This window comes from Ahaetulla prasina, chromosome 1 (genome assembly GCF_028640845.1).
Source record: "Ahaetulla prasina isolate Xishuangbanna chromosome 1, ASM2864084v1, whole genome shotgun sequence".
Classification (NCBI taxonomy): Eukaryota; Metazoa; Chordata; class Lepidosauria; order Squamata; family Colubridae; genus Ahaetulla; species Ahaetulla prasina.
Genome location: NC_080539.1, coordinates 272,428,369 through 272,445,835, shown reverse-complemented (window position 1 = coordinate 272,445,835; position 17,467 = coordinate 272,428,369). Strand labels below are relative to the sequence as shown.

At 38.2% G+C, this 17,467-nt stretch overlaps 1 protein-coding gene across 1 annotated transcript; it reads right to left on the bottom strand.

The window, feature by feature from the left end:
• Positions 1 to 819: 819 nt before the first annotated feature.
• WEE1 (WEE1 G2 checkpoint kinase) lies at positions 820 to 16,666 on the bottom strand. The gene is made up of 11 exons (XM_058159732.1): positions 15,844 to 16,666; positions 10,077 to 10,285; positions 8,606 to 8,672; positions 8,342 to 8,514; positions 7,007 to 7,128; positions 5,337 to 5,483; positions 4,868 to 4,963; positions 4,696 to 4,781; positions 4,364 to 4,534; positions 4,127 to 4,272; positions 820 to 2,269 (listed from the first exon to the last, which is right to left on the bottom strand). The coding sequence occupies exons 1-11, from the start codon at positions 16,435 to 16,437 to the stop codon at positions 2,119 to 2,121; spliced, it is 1,962 nt and encodes a 653-aa protein (XP_058015715.1). The 5' UTR covers positions 16,438 to 16,666; the 3' UTR covers positions 820 to 2,118.
• Positions 16,667 to 17,467: the final 801 nt, after the last annotated feature.

Here is a 17,467-nt window from a genome sequence, read left to right as displayed (position 1 = left end):
TTTCCATTTCACCTGAAATCATGCTTTACTGTTTACTCCCCTTTCCTTCCAAACTGCAACTTTCCAAATGAAACTAAAACTAAAGTACTAACTAAGGAGAAATTTCCTGACAGTTAGAACAATTAATCAGTGGAACAACTTGCCTGCAGAAGCTGTGAATGCTCCAACACTGGAAATTTTTAAGAAAATGTTGGATAGCCATTTGTCTGAAGTGGTGTAGGGTTTCCTGCCTGGGCAGGGGGTTGGACTAGAAGACCCCCAAGGTCCCTTCCAACTCTGATATTATTATTATTATTATTATTATTATTATTATTATTATTATTATTATTATTATTATTATTATTATATAAATGCCATGGACATCCCCAGCTGGACCTATAGATATTGATCTCTGATTATAATTTTTCTTCTTGCTAAAGACAGTACTAACCAGTGTTGGCATTTTTGACTAGTACAAGCACAGCCAAAGTCCTGTTTTATCCCAAGTATGTTGATGATATTCTATGAAAGTTAGGATTTCTAATCAGAGACAATCTTAATAGGGCAATCTACTACTACCTGCATCTATCTAACTAGGAGGTATGTACACAGTAACTGGCACACATCCAGGATGAAATGAAGAGTACTGAAAGCCACATCCTGTCTCGATAACAATCCTGTCTTGAAAGCATCAGGCATTACCTCAGCAGACATTCTGTCCAGAACAGCAGGACTATATCAATGGGCCTAAGCAGACCTAGGAATGTTTTTCTAGAATGGTATAGGTATAATCTTTGTAACTGTCCACTTTCCCGCAAAAAAGACAATTTTAATTTCCAAGTGGCACTTTAATATTTTGATGCAATGCTAATTAAAAACAGTGAAACATTCAAGTAGGAAACTGCCAAAAAGCCAATAATAGATAGCATCTATTTGGGCAATATTGAAACAGATTATTAGGGTACCAATTATATTATTCTCTTAACTAAAATCGAAATAAATTTGAATAGGATCTTCTGAAATTGCAAACTACAGCTTTTATGTTGTACAATGTAACAGCTATATACAGTCATTTTGAAAAATGTTAAAACAGTATGCTATGTACAAATAGTGAAACATGTGACATTCACATATTAATAGAGGAGGGAAGAGAAGGTAGAAAAGGAAGAGGAATTAACTTGACAACTTTTATTAGAAACAATTATAAAAAAGACATTTACACTAACAATGTAATTCAAATATAAAATTGGTGTGCTGTTTCTGTACACAGTACACTAGCTTCAAAGAAGGAAGCTGCTTTCACTAGAGCAACTCTGGTATTTTTTTCACATAATTTTTTTAAAAGAAAGCCCATTAACACAATGATTGTTTTAATGCTACAGTTTACAGCAAGACAAACTAAAAATAGCAGCAGTTTCACATGGCATGTATCCACAAGATTACTCCTGTGATTTGCAACAATGCCTAACAAAGTGCTCCCAGTTGAATCCACGAATAAATTCACAACAGATTTACCTGACACCAGGTATGGTTTGGCTTGTTGTCCTTTAGACTTTCTCCATGGCACTTCTTATTTCCATGCCTGATGGAGCAATTTATAAAGTAATTCTTTATATTATCAGGAAAACGCCTTTTCTAACAATGCATTAAAACTAAAAAGCAGCACACCATTCCAATGGTTGGCTCTGGATGATATTATATATATTATAGTCAAACACCTGTTCAGCAGTGGCTCCATCCAGTGTTCTCTGAGCAGCCTTCCTTTGTGCATTGGGATCTCCCTTTCTTCAAATCCACAAAACATCTCCCAAATCTACTCAAGAGAATCCCTTTCCTCACAATCCTAAACCCTCTAGAATAAATTTAGGGAGCGCACAGCACTGAGGAGAAATCCATTTCACTTGGCGGTGGCTATTTTTCCAGAAAATGAAGATCTTGAATGTAACTTGTAAATATTGGGAGAAGCAGAGAAAAGATAATTGATTAACTGCATCTTGTAAAATTCAAATTGCATAAGGCTTCTTTATAAAACCATTGACAATGATTAAATAGAAACTTAGAAACAGACTCTTCTCTTCTGCTCCTAATTATCCAGCAATAATCAATTATCCTCCTTTGTCAGTTTATGAAATAGAGTCATTAGTATATTGTGAGACTAACTGAACGGTTCATTTTTTTCCCAGTAAGACGAGCAATTCTATTCTGTGCTGTAGATCTAGTTGTCATTCGATCTGTAAATTGTGCTCGCTCCTCAGCAGCCGCCTTTGCCATTTGTGCTTTCTTCAACTCCCTGCAAAGAAGTACAAATCTGTTATTTCCCCTTCAGATAATATTGCAGAAATTGTATCTAAAATCATTAAAAAGAAGCTGAAACAAAGGTATAACATAAATGACATTGCTACATATTTTACTTCTTCTACAACATGATTAATTGGAGATAGAGCAATTCCTAATACTCTGTACATTTGGGCTGTGTTACTTCTTTTCACACCAACTTTAATTTGATCTCTCTTCCAATGGAATAATTCTTGTAACATCTCCATCTTATGTTCCTTGATTTTTCACAACCAGTTTTACACTCTTGTGCTCACCACCCCAAGAAAAAAATGCTCTGAATCATACTCCTGCCACTATCCATATACACAATAAATAATACTAGAACATCCCAAATCACACATATTCAGTCTCACCCTAACCACCCCACCATTCTCTTAATAATTAACATTCTTTCCTGGACTTTTAAACAGAATAACCAAAAAGGAACCCTTCTTAGCACTTTCAATATAATCCTCTCAACTCAATCCTTCCCCAATATATAAAACCTTGATTATGGCCCTCCAACTCATTTATTCATCCTTCCACTTCTCACATGAAGAATGATATCCAAGAACCAATTTTCTATTTTAATCCACCACTGAAGTCCAAAAGTCAAATCACCCTGGCTACACCTCCAGAGATCTAACTATTTGAAGAACGCTACACAGAACTCCCAGTTTTCAAACCAAGCCCAACTTTGTTCTTAAGCAGACGCCAAACAGCCTTGCTCTGCCCTACAGTCAACCAGCAGCTTACCAGGCAAGCTCCAACCCCAAATTCAAATATCACCATTAATGCTAGAAGGATGTTCCAGCCTTCATATGTATTTTGAAAGCAGTCTGACAACATTCATGCTGCTTTTTTCTCCCACATACCAAGGCTGTTCTGTCACTGATGAAATCTTCAAGCCTGTCACCCACCAATTGCTTCTCTTCCTTCCTACTTACCCTGACTGCCAGGCTCTAATGGAGAGTTTTCAGGAATTAGCCTTAATTTAGGTCATTTGGTCAAAATCATTGAAATGCTATTGTAGTTCAATCCTTCATGAGGTTGTCAGCAACTGTCAAATCAACTGCTATATCTACACTAACTCCAATGTTTTAGCTTGTTGTCTTACTTTTATTCCCCAATATTGTTTTGCATATTCTGTAATACTCTGCTTCACACTCTTTTCTTAAATTCAGTCTCAGTCTAAACTTATCCCAACTTTAACACACTCGGCACTGGACAATTTACATCACATTTAGTACATTTTCAAAAAGTAAGAAGAAAGGGCTGCAATAAGCCTATATAGGTAGTGCTCAACTTACAACCTTCCGTTTAGTAACCGTTCAAAGTTACAACAGCATTAGAAAAAACCATTTTTCACTCTTATGACCTTTGCAGCATCCCTATGGTCATGTGACCAAGATTCATCTGCTTGGCAACTGGCATGTATTTGTGACATTGCAGTCCCAGGGTCATGTGATCACCTTCTGACAAGCAAAGTCAGTGGAGAAGCCAGATTCACTTAACAACCATGTTAATAACTTAACAACGGCGGTGATTCACTTAATCACTGTGACAAGAAAGATTGCAAAACAGGGTAAAACTCACTTAACTTTCCACAGCAAGTGAACACACTTAGAAATCAGTTTCACTCCAACCTTCTGTACTGGCACTGTAAGTTATGTTTCTGAAGCCAAAATATTGATGTTCTAGTTTAGATCCCTATGTATTAATGCTTCACAAAAAATTGCAGACTTCTTTATTTTGTTGGACATTTGTTTACTATCAATATCATTCCTCAGTACTTTAAAACTAAAATAGGCATAGTATAGATTAAACTTACTTCTGCAACAAAGAGTTTTTGAACTTTTCAGCATTCAATTCTATTCGTAGCTGTTCAGCGCTCTTTCTCGCAGTGGATAACAATGCAGAATGCTTAACTAGAGCAACTGCTGAGGGCCTTTTCTCTGGGTCAGGGTTTATCATAACCTGAAATAGATTAAAGGTTCATTTGATTACTGTTTTCATCTTCATATATGAAGGAAATATGTAGTTTGTTGGTATATTTGCTTAAACTTACTTTTAGCAAGTCTAATAACTCTTGAGAAAGGACTTGTGGGATTTTGGGTAGTCTTCCTTGTCGAATTTCATGCCATTGATCCCCATTGGCTGGCAATGGTTCAGCCCCAGCAGCACATATCAGAGTTAATGCCAATGCAAAAATATCCGCTTTTGGCAAGTAATTATAGTTCTGGAGAAAAAAAATCACCATACAGAAGACATCAAATTAAACAATCTTTTCCCCTGCATTTCAGCTGTTTATAGAATAGAAATCTAAAACAATCCTTCTATAAATCTAATCAAGTTAATACTCAAAGTTAATTGTTTTACCATAATTTAAAAGTGCATTACCTCTTGTAAAACTTCATTGGCAAGAAAACGACTGTCTCCTTCCTCCACCTGAGGACTGGCTATTCTAGTGACATGACCAAGATCACCTTTATTAAGCAATAAAGGATAAAAAATTACTTTCTCAAAATTAAAAAAGGTTTGCATTAATAGATATAGTTTTAGTATCCCCTACCTATTTTGAAAACAACTCTGCTAGATGACCATTCATCTTCATCTCCTTCTTCAGATGTAGTAGTTGGAATTGAGGTCCTAGATATGAAGATATTACCTGTCAAGGAATAAAATTATAAAAAATGTATCAAAATATAAATTAATTTCAGAGGTAGACTTCTCACTGCTCTCTTGGGTCTCTTTGAGTAATGTACACTAGTATTAACAGCTTCCTTGGAAAGAAGCCAAACTTTTAAAGTCAAGCAAGGAAACTTAATCCCACAAAAATATTTCCAAAACAAATACAACAGTTGGTCAACCACATATTTCAAAAAAGAACTTTTGCACTGTATTCTATAGTTAGATTTGAAAAGTTTCAGTTGCTAAGGTGTGGTTCACTATTCATTTTGATACTACCGAACATATATGTTCATTGTGGAAAAACATTAAATCCTTACAATGCAGTAGACATCAGATTTTATAGTACTTACTAGGTTTTATATCCATGTGCACCAGTGACATTGAATGGATGTACTTTAAACCACGAGCAACTTGTAGTAGCAAATCTTTCAGTTCTGGTTCACCAAAGTAACGCATATTTCTATAGTTTTCACTTATAGCATCAGCTAAACTGCCACCTGCATATAAAATTAAAGGATATTAAAGGATAAGCATGTAATTAGCATGTAATATTTAATAATTGTTCTCAAAAATATTTGGCTTCATAATGTTTATAGAAATCATAAGCTTACAGAATGGATTTGTTTATTGCTGGTATTTCTATGCCACTCTACTTCAAACAGCTCCAAGCACACGTGGTTAAGATCACTACTGAGTTCATAATAAAGAAATAGGAACTATAACTCAGACTTCATGCTAAAGCTAGATGCAAGTAGCACAAGGAAATTTTGTTATGTAGTATTAGAGAAAATCTATACTTTTTAAAGTACAAGTTCACACAATGAACTGATTGCAAAATCCACACAAATGTAAATAAGTCTGACTTTAATCAAATGCTTTTTAATAATAGTGTGAGAGCCAACACTATTAATTGGAATGACTAAACTACAAACTAATAATAATCTCAGAAACCCCACTATTCATATGCAATAGGGAGATATGAACATTAGTATTAACTAGATTTTGTCTAAATAATGCTCATGTATGTATATAAAACATTTAGAATATTTGGAATATTTAACTATTAATATGCAAAGAAAAAATTCTTTTTGTGTAAATTAAGAGTCAGGTTTGCTTATACAGTCTCTGTAATTTTTATCAAAAGCTTCAAAAGTTTCCTCTATTTTATGTTATTTTACATTATGGATGCATCAATAGATGCTTCATAGGTGCCATATATGACTTTTTCCATTGGCTGGGCTGAAATCCTGCCTATTGTTAAAATATATCACAGGAGCAGAAGGCAAGAAATAAGGAAACCACGGTGCACAGCTGTGGCATGCTCACAAGAAAACCAAGTACTAGTAAGACAAAGAGAAGTTATAATTTTGGCTTCCATATGAATCCCTGGTTGTCAGCTGACCCTACATTTCTATTGTGGAATAAAAGATGATGCTTTAATATGTATGTTTTAAGGGGTATAACTGGAGTCCCTCACAATTAATATAAAACAAAATTAGCAGCAGAGAAAATGTTTTTCAATATTTAATTTTACAGTTTCAGTTGAACCTGAAACATTAGTCAATTACTAACAGTACAATATTACCCTTATTTTTATTTTTTTAGTCAGGAAATTTGAAAGTCAGCCTTGATGATAGATAGACCCATCAAGCAAAATAGACAACTATTCTGAGCTTAGGGGAAGAAAAATTTTTCTTTTAATATTTGAAAGAAAAGCTTCCTGTCTCATCTTATTTAATATGCTTAATTTTATTATAATTCAGTTTGAGGATTTAATGTATCATACTTCTTCCATTTTGTTCTGCTCTGTCATAATTGTAATCACACACTCAAACACTTGTACGAATTATTGAAACTGAAATCCTCAATCCTTATTAAATCTTTTTAAGATTTTTTATTTTAAGGTAACAAGGACTGACAAATCTGTAACAGGCAATAAATATACTATTTACCTTTCTAAGCCACTTGCTTAACAACCTGCTATATTTTTCCACAGTCATTAGAACAAAAGCTTACTTACCATTACAATATTCATTCTGAATAAGCATATGATCATCTTCAGCCCAAGCAGAGAAGTATCTGACTACATGTGAATGCTGTCCCAAAACGGCATGAGCATAAACTTCTCTAAGAGCATTTTGCCTATCATATTGGGGAAAACAATTTCACCAAAAGTTATTATCAAATATTAAGTTGTCAAATAGATAGAATTCTGGTCATTTTACTATAGTGTTATGCAATTTAGGTAAAACTTCAACCAAACACATACAAATGTACAGGAAACAATGTTTCTTGCATGAGGCAAAAAAATGTGTGAATTAGAGATATGCCTGACCCATTTCAGGTAGGGCCAAACCAAATCCCAAACAACATTTGAAAAGATCTAATGGGGTAAATACAACAAGGCTGGTGCTCCTTATCCTTTTTCCTACTTTTTTTGCATGGCCTATGTGCCAGTCTTCCCCTAACCCCTAATTTTTCTAGATCCTTGCTTTTGTTTAGGAATTGCACTTTACATTTAATTGCAACTTACTCAATTAGCATAATTATCCTGCCCCAATCTTTCCAGACAACTTCCTTACCTACTACTAACAGCCTTGCCCTTTTCCATTACCTCAACCCAGAACATCTGTATTCTGAATCCATGCCAGGAAACATAAAAGTGACTGATCTGTTCATGGAACATTTTGTACATCCCTAGAAAGGAGCTACTGTAGAGTCAGTTATATTTAGGATTGTTCCAAATATATTAGTGGATCTAAGTTAAATATTTTGATACAAAAATGGTATATACAACTATACATCCCAAATACATCAGCCTTCCATCCTTTATAAGGTAGGTAAAATGAGGACCCAGATTGTTGGGGGGCAATAAGTTGACTTTGTATATTGTATACAAATGGATGAAGACTATTGCCTGACAGTGTAAGCCGCCCTGAGTCTTCGGAGAAGGGCGGGATATAAATGCAAATAAAAATTTTAAAAGGTGCTTTTTTTCCAAGAGGCAACTGGACTTTCTGGTTTTTATTTGAAGACGTTTCACTTCTCATCCAAGAAGCTTTGTCAGCTCTGACTGGATGGTGGGGAGAGCTGAAGAAGCTTCTTGGATGAGAAGCGAAACATCTTCAAAGAAAAACCAGAAAGTACGGTTGGCCCTTGAAAAAAGCACCTTTGGGACAACCATAACCTGGGTAACTGAGAATCTCCATAGAGATACAATTATACATTTTTTCAAGTACAAACAATTCATTAACCTAATTGCAGAAACATTATTATAGATTTTTATATGAGTTATGGGCACAGAAACAAAATATAACACAAAATATTTTGCATTTAAATTGTTACTAATACTTACTCATCAACTGAGCCAGCCAATGGTTTCTTGGATCGCTTTATTGCATAGATGCAACCATCAAGCCTTTTCACACATTTGAATACAGAACCAAATTCGCCAGAACCAATCTTCTCCAATTCATGAAATTCTGTCGCATATCGAGATTTCATATTGCTTTCTGTTATGCTGATCCGCTAAAATTGTAGACATAAACTCTGCTAAATTCAATGTCACTGAAATGTGTTTATTTAGAAATATGTGGTTTTATGGAATTTCTTATTTTACCTTGGCAGGTCTGACAGTTTCATCTTCAAGTTCTCCATCACTTGCTTCCATGTCCTCATCACAGGAGCTAAATATATAAAAATATACAGAAATAGAATGAAATCTTAACTTTCCAAGAAATTTTTCTAAGTAATACATCATTCAGAGGCAAGATGAATAGAGGACATATGGGATGGACAAGAATAGTGCCAGGAGAGTACAAAGAATCTTAAATGAAATTCACTCCTTGATGTAGAATTGTTTCTTGTTGTATTATGCCAATACCACAGCATTTGACCAGAGTAAGATATCTCTGTGAAGCAGTGAAAAAGTCAAGCGAGGAATGGAATTATTTAAAAGAAAAAAAAAGAATAGGAATATAAATTGAACAAAATGCAATTCATTATTATATTTATAAATATTTAATTTATTATTATAGGCCATAAGCTCCTTTCTTAAACAATAAGATCATTTATGCTAGCTATTCTTAACCAAGAACCAATCAATATGTTTCTCCAGATATATAATATCCCACGTTTCTTTATCTCCACATCAGTGGAGGTAATAGCTTAGAGTAAACATAGAAACTCATGGCTACAATAATCCAAGCAAAGAAGCTAAACATGCAGCAATTTTGGTAACAGTAACATATTCTAACATAATGATTTTGTTTTGACTATCACTCCTAGCTTCATGAACTTACCTTTTTTTGAGAGTGGGTGTCCATTTCCATTCTGGTTTAGCCAGAATTCCCTGTTATATTCCATAATCTAGAGTCTATTTTCTTGCTCTGTTAACTAACATTTAGTTTTCCTTTTCTGTGCCATAGTAGAAAGCGAGAGCTTCATTGTAAATATACTTTAAGTCATTGTTACTTTCAATACAGATGGTTTGAAATATTTTGCTAAGTCACAGTCTGAACACTGAAACCATGATTCAATATACAATAAGGGATTTCACATATGTCATAAACTATATTTTATAAAGAATGCTTAGTAAGACAACAATTTGTTAACAAACCATTTTGATTTAGTTCAAAGTATAAAGCCAACTATAATTGATCTCAGGTTCGTAGATTAGAGTTTAAATAAAATACAACCTAATAAGCCACACCAGGCTCATATCTACTTTAATCCTAAAATTCTTTTAAGCACCTGTTTTTACCTCCTCAGGCAATCACAGAAATTTTCTATTGCTCCCATTCATACTCTTAAATACTATTTATTACTGATTGTAATAAATTCACTATGAATCAGTAAGATGATATGGACAAAATCCATTTTCTTTCTCAAGGTAGGCCTCTGGCTGGAGATTGTAAGAACTATATTTTAATAAATGTATAGCAGATCAGATTAGCCAAGTCCGTTGTTAAATATAATGCAGATTGTGCAACACATCTGGAAGACACTAAGTTGCAGAATTATACTTTCTCAAGAAACTTTTTTTTAAAATAAATAACCCTGATGTATCAAAGATCAGTTTTGATACTCACTCATTCCAATGTGTTCTCTTTCTCCTTCGACACTGTCCAACTGAAGATTGAAGAAAGACAGAATCTGGAGTAAAGGGATTAATGTTCACATGAGGGGCTTGTCCAATATCACATTCCTGTTTTACTAGTTTTCCGACATTCATAAAGAGAGAGCCACCACGGAGTTTAGCTGAACTCGAGCCCATTCCTTCAGCTCGACAAAGGAGACTCTGAAAAATCAATATAATATATTTAACAAAATAATGAGCATTTAAAATGTAATACATCCATATTCTTGTCATAAACCGTTCTTTGTGCTTTCTTTCTGACATATTATAGCAAAAATTGGCTTCTGGTGTTATTCCTAATGCATATAACTGACAATGAACAAAAGAAATCATTATTGGAATACTGTAAAATATGCAGATATTTTCAGAATTAAGTTGCAATCAAAGCTATGAGTTTTAGCTATTTTAGCAGGCAGAGAAGTTATTTTCTGTCACAGGGGTGTCAAACTCAATTTCATTGAAGGCCGTATCAGTGTTGTTTGACCTTGGGGGGCAGTGCGGCATGACCAGTTCAACACCACTCATGTTGGGGACGCCTGTGGCGGCCAAGCATTCTACCAGTGAAGAGAGTTCTGGAGGGTCTCACATGGCCACCCAAGCTCTGTTTTCGCTGGCAGAGGTACTGTGGGTCGGTCCCTTGCTATTTCCAGGGTGGCCCCATGGGCCAGATCTAAGCACCCCGCAAGACGGATCTGACCCCTGGGCCTTAAGTTTGACACCCCTGTTCTATCAGTACGTCTTCCATCAATAATGCATGCTTGATATTAAGTCTTTAAAAATTTCTAGCCAGAAATAAAATCCTATCTTTTTTTTCACCAGAAAATCCTGCCATTAACACAGGCTTATAAAAAAAATCAGGACATAAAAGGGCAAGCTGGCTGAGAAGGAACGTGGAGAAGGCCTGCCTTCCACACTAACTCATTTAATTTCTCTCTGGACATGTGGCAGATTTTGCCAGTCAGTTTCTACACTTGGCTACAAGAGTACATGTCCTTTACAAATGTTACTCTCACCTTCTTGTTCTTTCTGAATTGGAAGGAACACTATTTCTAATAGCTAATGGTTAAGTGTAAGATATTGCCACAATGAGAGTATCTATTTCAAAAATGAAAGAAAAATTGAAAATTTCTAGCAAATTTTGGCAAACTTTAGAAGGCTAAAAAGCGCTAATATTTTTTTAATTAACAAATGTTAGTAAAAGGTATAGCTGCTGCTTATTTCATCAAATGCATAAAACGGCCTGACTGATGTAAGACTAAATTGGGGAAAGATAGGGAAGGGAAGGGAGGAAAAGGAAAAGATTACAAGCACTAAATCAATTATTAATTACATATTAAATTACATATTAAAAACCCATTGTGTCTGACGAGACCTTCTGACTAAAACTTTTTGATCACTCAATGATACTGTTAAAGTTCTGCTTTTCCAAAACAGTCGCACTGAGGTTTGCTATAGTATCCGGGATGGTTTAAAATGCTCTGGTATTTTTTTTTCTCGTTTTGAGTCCTGATATCAAACTTGTACCTATTAATTATTTTGTGCAAGCTTGCCCATTTGTCCTATGTAGAATCCAGAGGCAAATGACAGCAAATGACCACACTGGAGGAAGAACAAGTGAAAATGTTTCTCATCTTGTGTGTGTACTTATTGGTGCTGCAGATGTGGAACTGGGAGCAAAGTATACATCTGGTTTATTGCAAGGTGTGTACTCATTCTTGCATTCTTTTCATGTAATTTCTTGTTGCTCCTGAGAATCTGGTGATTGCCCATATGTAAGCATGGGCCTATCAGTACCAGAAAATGTGCACTGTCATTGTCCAGTATAGGCTGTAGCTTACTCATGTTTTTCAGAGCATGATGAAAACTAGTGGCATTCTGTTTTTCTGTTGTCTGCTTTTTTAATAAGTCCTTCCTGGGAACTGAACTGACTCTATTGATCTTGTTGAGTGGGATAGTTCAACGTCCCAAGTGATTGGTTTTTCAGAACCGCAGGAAAAAGATTCCACTCATCTTAATCAGATAACCTAGAATAGCTGAAAGAATACAAGAACTAATCTTATAAATTAAGAATCTAACATTTCCAGTAATAATTATACACTCTAACCTTCATGAATTTTTTCTGCCAGTAACCGATTTGGCCAGAAGAAATGTTACACCTCAGATCTCCATCAGTTTAAGTAAATTTAAAATACATATTAATCATATTACATATTCTGATTCTACCCAAATTCACTTATGGCTGAGAATGGATGCACACCTTTATATGTACATTTCTTCTATGTATGTTCTACTTACTGAAGCTTTGAATCCTTTGATAAATATGAAATATTGATGTAGCAAGCAACAAATAAGAATTTCTAACAGTAACAATACAGGAAATCAATTATAGAATATCGTAGTAAGGCTTCATCCAAGTAATAAATAGAGCTAACAAGCTTAGCTTTTTGAGATCAGCCAAAATGCACGACAGGCAGTCCTTGACTTATAACCATTCATTTAGTGACCTTTCACATTTATAATAATGCCGACAAAAGTGACTTACAACCAGTTCTTGCACTTATGATCATCCAAATTCCCTGGGCAGTTGGCAATCAGCATGTATGCATGCTGTAGGATGGTTGCAACATCCCAGGATTACGCTATGTGCTTCCCATAAGCAAAATCAGTGGGGGGCAAACTGGATTCACTTAATATCTGTGGCAAAAAAGTTCATAAAATTGGGTGCAGTCATGTGTTGATCACATCACTTAGCAGCGGACATTCTGGTCCCAAATGTGATTATTAATTGAGGGATTATATGTAAGGATTGCCACCTACCAGAAAATAAGGTCATTATAAGTATATGAAGCTGTATAATCTATGTCAATTCATTAGTTTCTCTGGCCAAATAGTTCTGTGAAGTATCAATGGCTGTACATTGTTTGGAGCAAATGAGGTATTTTTCACTACCAGTCACCCAGTCTTTCTAATCATAGCAGCCATGTGATATTTAATACATTCTGAATACAATACTTTTTAGCATTAAGCTCTGGTCCCTATTTGACAGTGGTTCAAAAATACTGTACCTAATTTGTGACTTATAATTGCAGCAAGACCAAACTAGTCATTTGTTCTAACTAATACATAATTTGAGCTTTATCTTGTTTATCTTGTGTGCCGATACCCATAATGCAATGTGCCCCCCACGCATGCATGCACAACCCCCCTCCATTCTCCCCTTCGCATGCGCACATGACCCCCACACACTTCCCCGCACATACGTGCACGACCCCTCCGCCCCCCATTTTGGGCCCAGTAGGCCTCCCTGCAGCCTCCTGGTCCCAAAAACAGGCCGGGGGGGCCCCACACACACACCGTGCTCCCCCATACATGTGTGTGCGACCCCCCCATGCATCCTGAAAATCAGCTGGCCGGCAGGAAGTGTGTATGCACATGCGCGGTGGAGCTGGGCGACAGCTTGCATGCCCGCAGAGCGTGCTATGCATGCCAGCTGTGGCACGCGTGCCATAGGTTCACCATCACTGACATAGATGGTTAGAGCCTCTGCAAAGCTTAGGACAAACATCTGATGCCTCAAAATACTCAAACCTCCATATTTCAGTTCTACCACTCCAATGACAGCCACCAAAGAGGCCATATAGAAGATATGTATCACAACATCCCACTGAAAATGATTGCAGTCCCCTTGCTTTAGGTCTTGAAATATCTAGGAGTACAAATGACTGATATACTAAATGCATACATATTCACAAACTCACAGCAAAAGCTGTTATAAAAACATGAGTATGATTTCCAATGGAACCTTCACAAAACACGTACCATTTTTCCATACATCTAAAGTTTCCCCAGATTCTTCATAGATTCCTGAATATACCTCAGTAATCCAATCTAGAATTTGGTTAAATTATGTCTTACTATAAGTAAAATCATAGTTACATTTTCTGACAATTCATTTGGAATATTAAGATTATCTTAATAGGCATGAAAGCCAGCAGGATGACTATCAATCCAACCTCCCTTACAGGGTTGTTCTGTGGAAAATAGAAGGAAAAAAGAGTATTACATGTTCACCGCTTTGAGTTACTTCTAAAGTAATAAAGGCAGGATAAATATCTAATAAATAGACTTCCATTTTCAAGATATGCGTTACTTTAACATACAGTATTGACAGCAAATCATTAATTTTATAGTATGATCGACAACCTCATAATATGTTTTATTAATTTAGATGGCTTGATACATAAAATATAAACAGAAAATTAACTTCAGTTGTAAAAATATTGATTCTACAACTTGACCATTATCTTAATAAAAAGCAAGAAAAACTAATACATCACTCTCAGAACAAGCAGACAATTATGGTCTCAAAATCAACTCATTTACATCTCTCAGATTTCTTTATAATGTATAATTCACATAAACTTTCATGGAAGCTTTACACATTTTAAAGCAGATGCTTTGCTTAGAAAAATCACCACAAAACTTTCTCCATTATTCTCTTTTAAAAAGGGTGATTTCCTAATATATACTGAGTGATCCTTGAACTGATTTCTTTCAGCAAAGTAAACATTCCAAAATCACTAAGCAAACCAGAAGGTCAGCATTAGGATCATAAAGGTTGAGTACTTTTGTAAGCCAATTGTAGTGGATTTACCACATACTTCACAATGGGGGGGAGGGGGATTATTTTGTTACAAATTTTAGTTTAGTTACATAATCTTAACTGACAATTTGTGGGCAGGCCTTACAAGATGCCAAGTTTTTTGTAACAGGCAAGCAAATCTGTTACATAACTATTATGATACAAGGGTTTGGCACTGGAAAAAAAATTGCTCTTATTCTTGGCATTGATTTATGAAGGGCTGCCCACAGGAATTTAAAAGGTCCTCCTGATGACAAATCCACTCTCTTGTTAGTGGATCTTGTCTGCCTCTTCAAATGCTACCTACAGCAAAATATCAACCACAGGTAAAGTGTCACGTAGGACATTCAAATACATGCTGAGAGAAGCTGTACCAGTGAAACATGACCCTTATCATTACAGACAGGAGGAAGACCCAGCTAAATAAACTGAAGGTTAAAACTCCATCTCAAATTCATCTTACTTCTTGAAAATTGTCTTTTGCCTTGCCCACAGGGGTTGGGTCAACTGGTCAACTTCTTTCCCTCTTCGTTAACAGAGCAGAAAGCACCCTCAGTGAAACAATCTAAACTTGTCTGGCACCAAATGGATAATCCCTCTGAAATGTCCTGCGCAGAAAAACTGACAAAAGACAGAAAGGGGCGTGGCAGTTAATCCAAGAGCGCCTCTTGCCGTCTTCCCTGAAAAACATTTTTTTTTCCTCCAAACCAGACAATACCGACTTTATTCTAACCACACAAAAGGCCAAGAGGTCATGGTCAGGGAGGAAACCAAATGCTCTAACTCGCCTGGCAGAGGATCAACCACCTAAACTCGCCTGAGGTTCACATGTCACCCACGTGCTCGGACGAAACAAAACCAAACAGGGTTCCGACTCTCGGTTAGTCCTCCCCCCCACCCCCCAAATAGCATCCAGCAAGCAATCCAGCCGAAGAAGCCAAACGTCCCTTTTCCTTCCAGCCCTCCACCGGGGGCAGAAGGAAGAAGCGCTCCTTTTCGGCCCACGGGCCGCGCGTTCCGCCCACCTCACCATTGTCTTCCTCCAGGGCCCCTTGCCCAGCTAAGCCTCCTCTCTCACCTTCGGCGTATGCGGAGTATCGAAGAGGCGCAATTTGCGAAAGGTCTTGTGCGGCGGTGTGCCGGGGTACTCGGGCAAAGGAGAACCGGGATCCGGGTGTTCCCGGTACCGGATTGTATCCGCTCGCGGTGGCGGCGATGACGACTGACCGTAAAAACGACGAGGACCCTTCAACGGCGGCGAGCCAGCCATGAAATAAGCTCCGGGTGATTTCACCGGGGACGAAGAGCCGAAGCCTTCTTCTTCCCACGAGTCCCCTTCCTCACCCGGGACCGCAGTCGAGGCCAGTTCTCTCCCAACCTCCTCGGGGTTGTGCGGTGGCTGAGGCTCCAACCGAGCCGGGGTGCGGCTGCCCGAAAGAGGGGAGTCGGCTTCCTGGAAGGCCGAATCTTCCCCGGTGCTGTTGCCGCTGCTGCCGCCTCCCTCCTCTTCCTCCTCTTCATAGCCGCCTTCTTCCTCTTCTTCCTCCTCCTCACAGTCGCTTCCACCGCCCGAGAAAAGCAGTTTCTGCCGGATAGGGGCCGCAGCCCTCCGGACCGTCAGGCGCCGCGCCCCCGTGGCCAGCGGCGGCTGCTGCCGGCTCAGGAAACTCATGGTGGCTGAGATCGTACACGCTCTTCTCTCCCGGCTGAGGCTTCTGTTCAGACAGCTGCCTTTGACAGGCCAAATCCTGCCCCCCTGCGGTCAGACTCTCCTCCGGCGCGCGTTCACACAGCCACCCGACGAGGTTCCCAGCTTGTCCCAAAAAACCTCCGGCTCTCTCCACCCGACCCACAGAATCGCCCGTTCAGACTCCGCGGCTTTCCCGCGACCGTTAGTCACGTGCCGGTCATACCGGCCAATCACACACGCCCCCTCCGTTTGAAAACACCAGTGGCGAGAGGCGGGGCCCAACGTGATGACATCAGCGATCATTTGGCGCGAATTCGGGGGGTGAAAGAGGGAGGGATTGGTTTATTGGTAGGTTGGAGTGAGCGGGGGTGGGGGAGGGTAGGTTTGCCGTCTGAGAGAAAGGGGGGAAAGTGCTTGAAAGGCGTAAACGTGGCTGGAAGTTTAGTATTTGATCTTGGGGGAAGCGCGCTGGGGGTTGGGAGGGGGTTTCAAGTGGGTCCTTGGAGCGGTCGGGGGGCTGACTCAGATGGAAATCCCAGCATCTAGAGTGGCCCGAAACGTTGCGTTTTAGTCATTCTATGTGTCATCAATCTCCCAATTGTTTTAAGGCCTCTTTCCTTTTGGATGCGCTTGATGCTGCCTGAGGCGACCAATTTTATAGTCCGGGAAGGTGAATCAGCGCTTGTTTAAGCGCTAACTAACCCCACCGTCTAAATTGAGTCGACAACGTTTCGAAAGAATGAGGCGCAAAACTCCGGATGTAGACCGGCTTGGCCGAAGTGCAACGCGAACGTCTCCTATCCACTTTGCGATGAAACAAATGAGGCGCCCGGTGTAGATCGTTTTCCCTCAGCTTCCTAGGCAGATTCCCTGGTTCCTCGAGACTGCAGTCACGGGCGTCGGTCTTGGCGTTAATTAATGGCTTTCTTGCACTTTTTCTCACTCTCACTGGAACTGCTAACAGCAGCCAGAACGGTTTTTCTGCGGTTTTTATGTTTAGAATTTGGATCGC

What these genes read in the sequence shown, in the direction of transcription:
- WEE1 (XM_058159732.1), bottom strand. Translation starts at nt 16,437, where the DNA reads ATGAGTTTCCTGAGCCGGCAGCAGCCGCCGCTGGCCACGGGGGCGCGG. An exon ending in CAGAGTTGTTTTCAAAATAG is followed by an intron (nt 4,782 to 4,867) that starts GTAGGGGATACT and finishes TGCTTAATAAAG; the next exon opens with GTGATCTTGGTCATGTCACT. An exon ending in AGTTATTAGACTTGCTAAAA is followed by an intron (nt 4,273 to 4,363) that starts GTAAGTTTAAGC and finishes AATCTATTTCAG; the next exon opens with GTTATGATAAACCCTGACCC.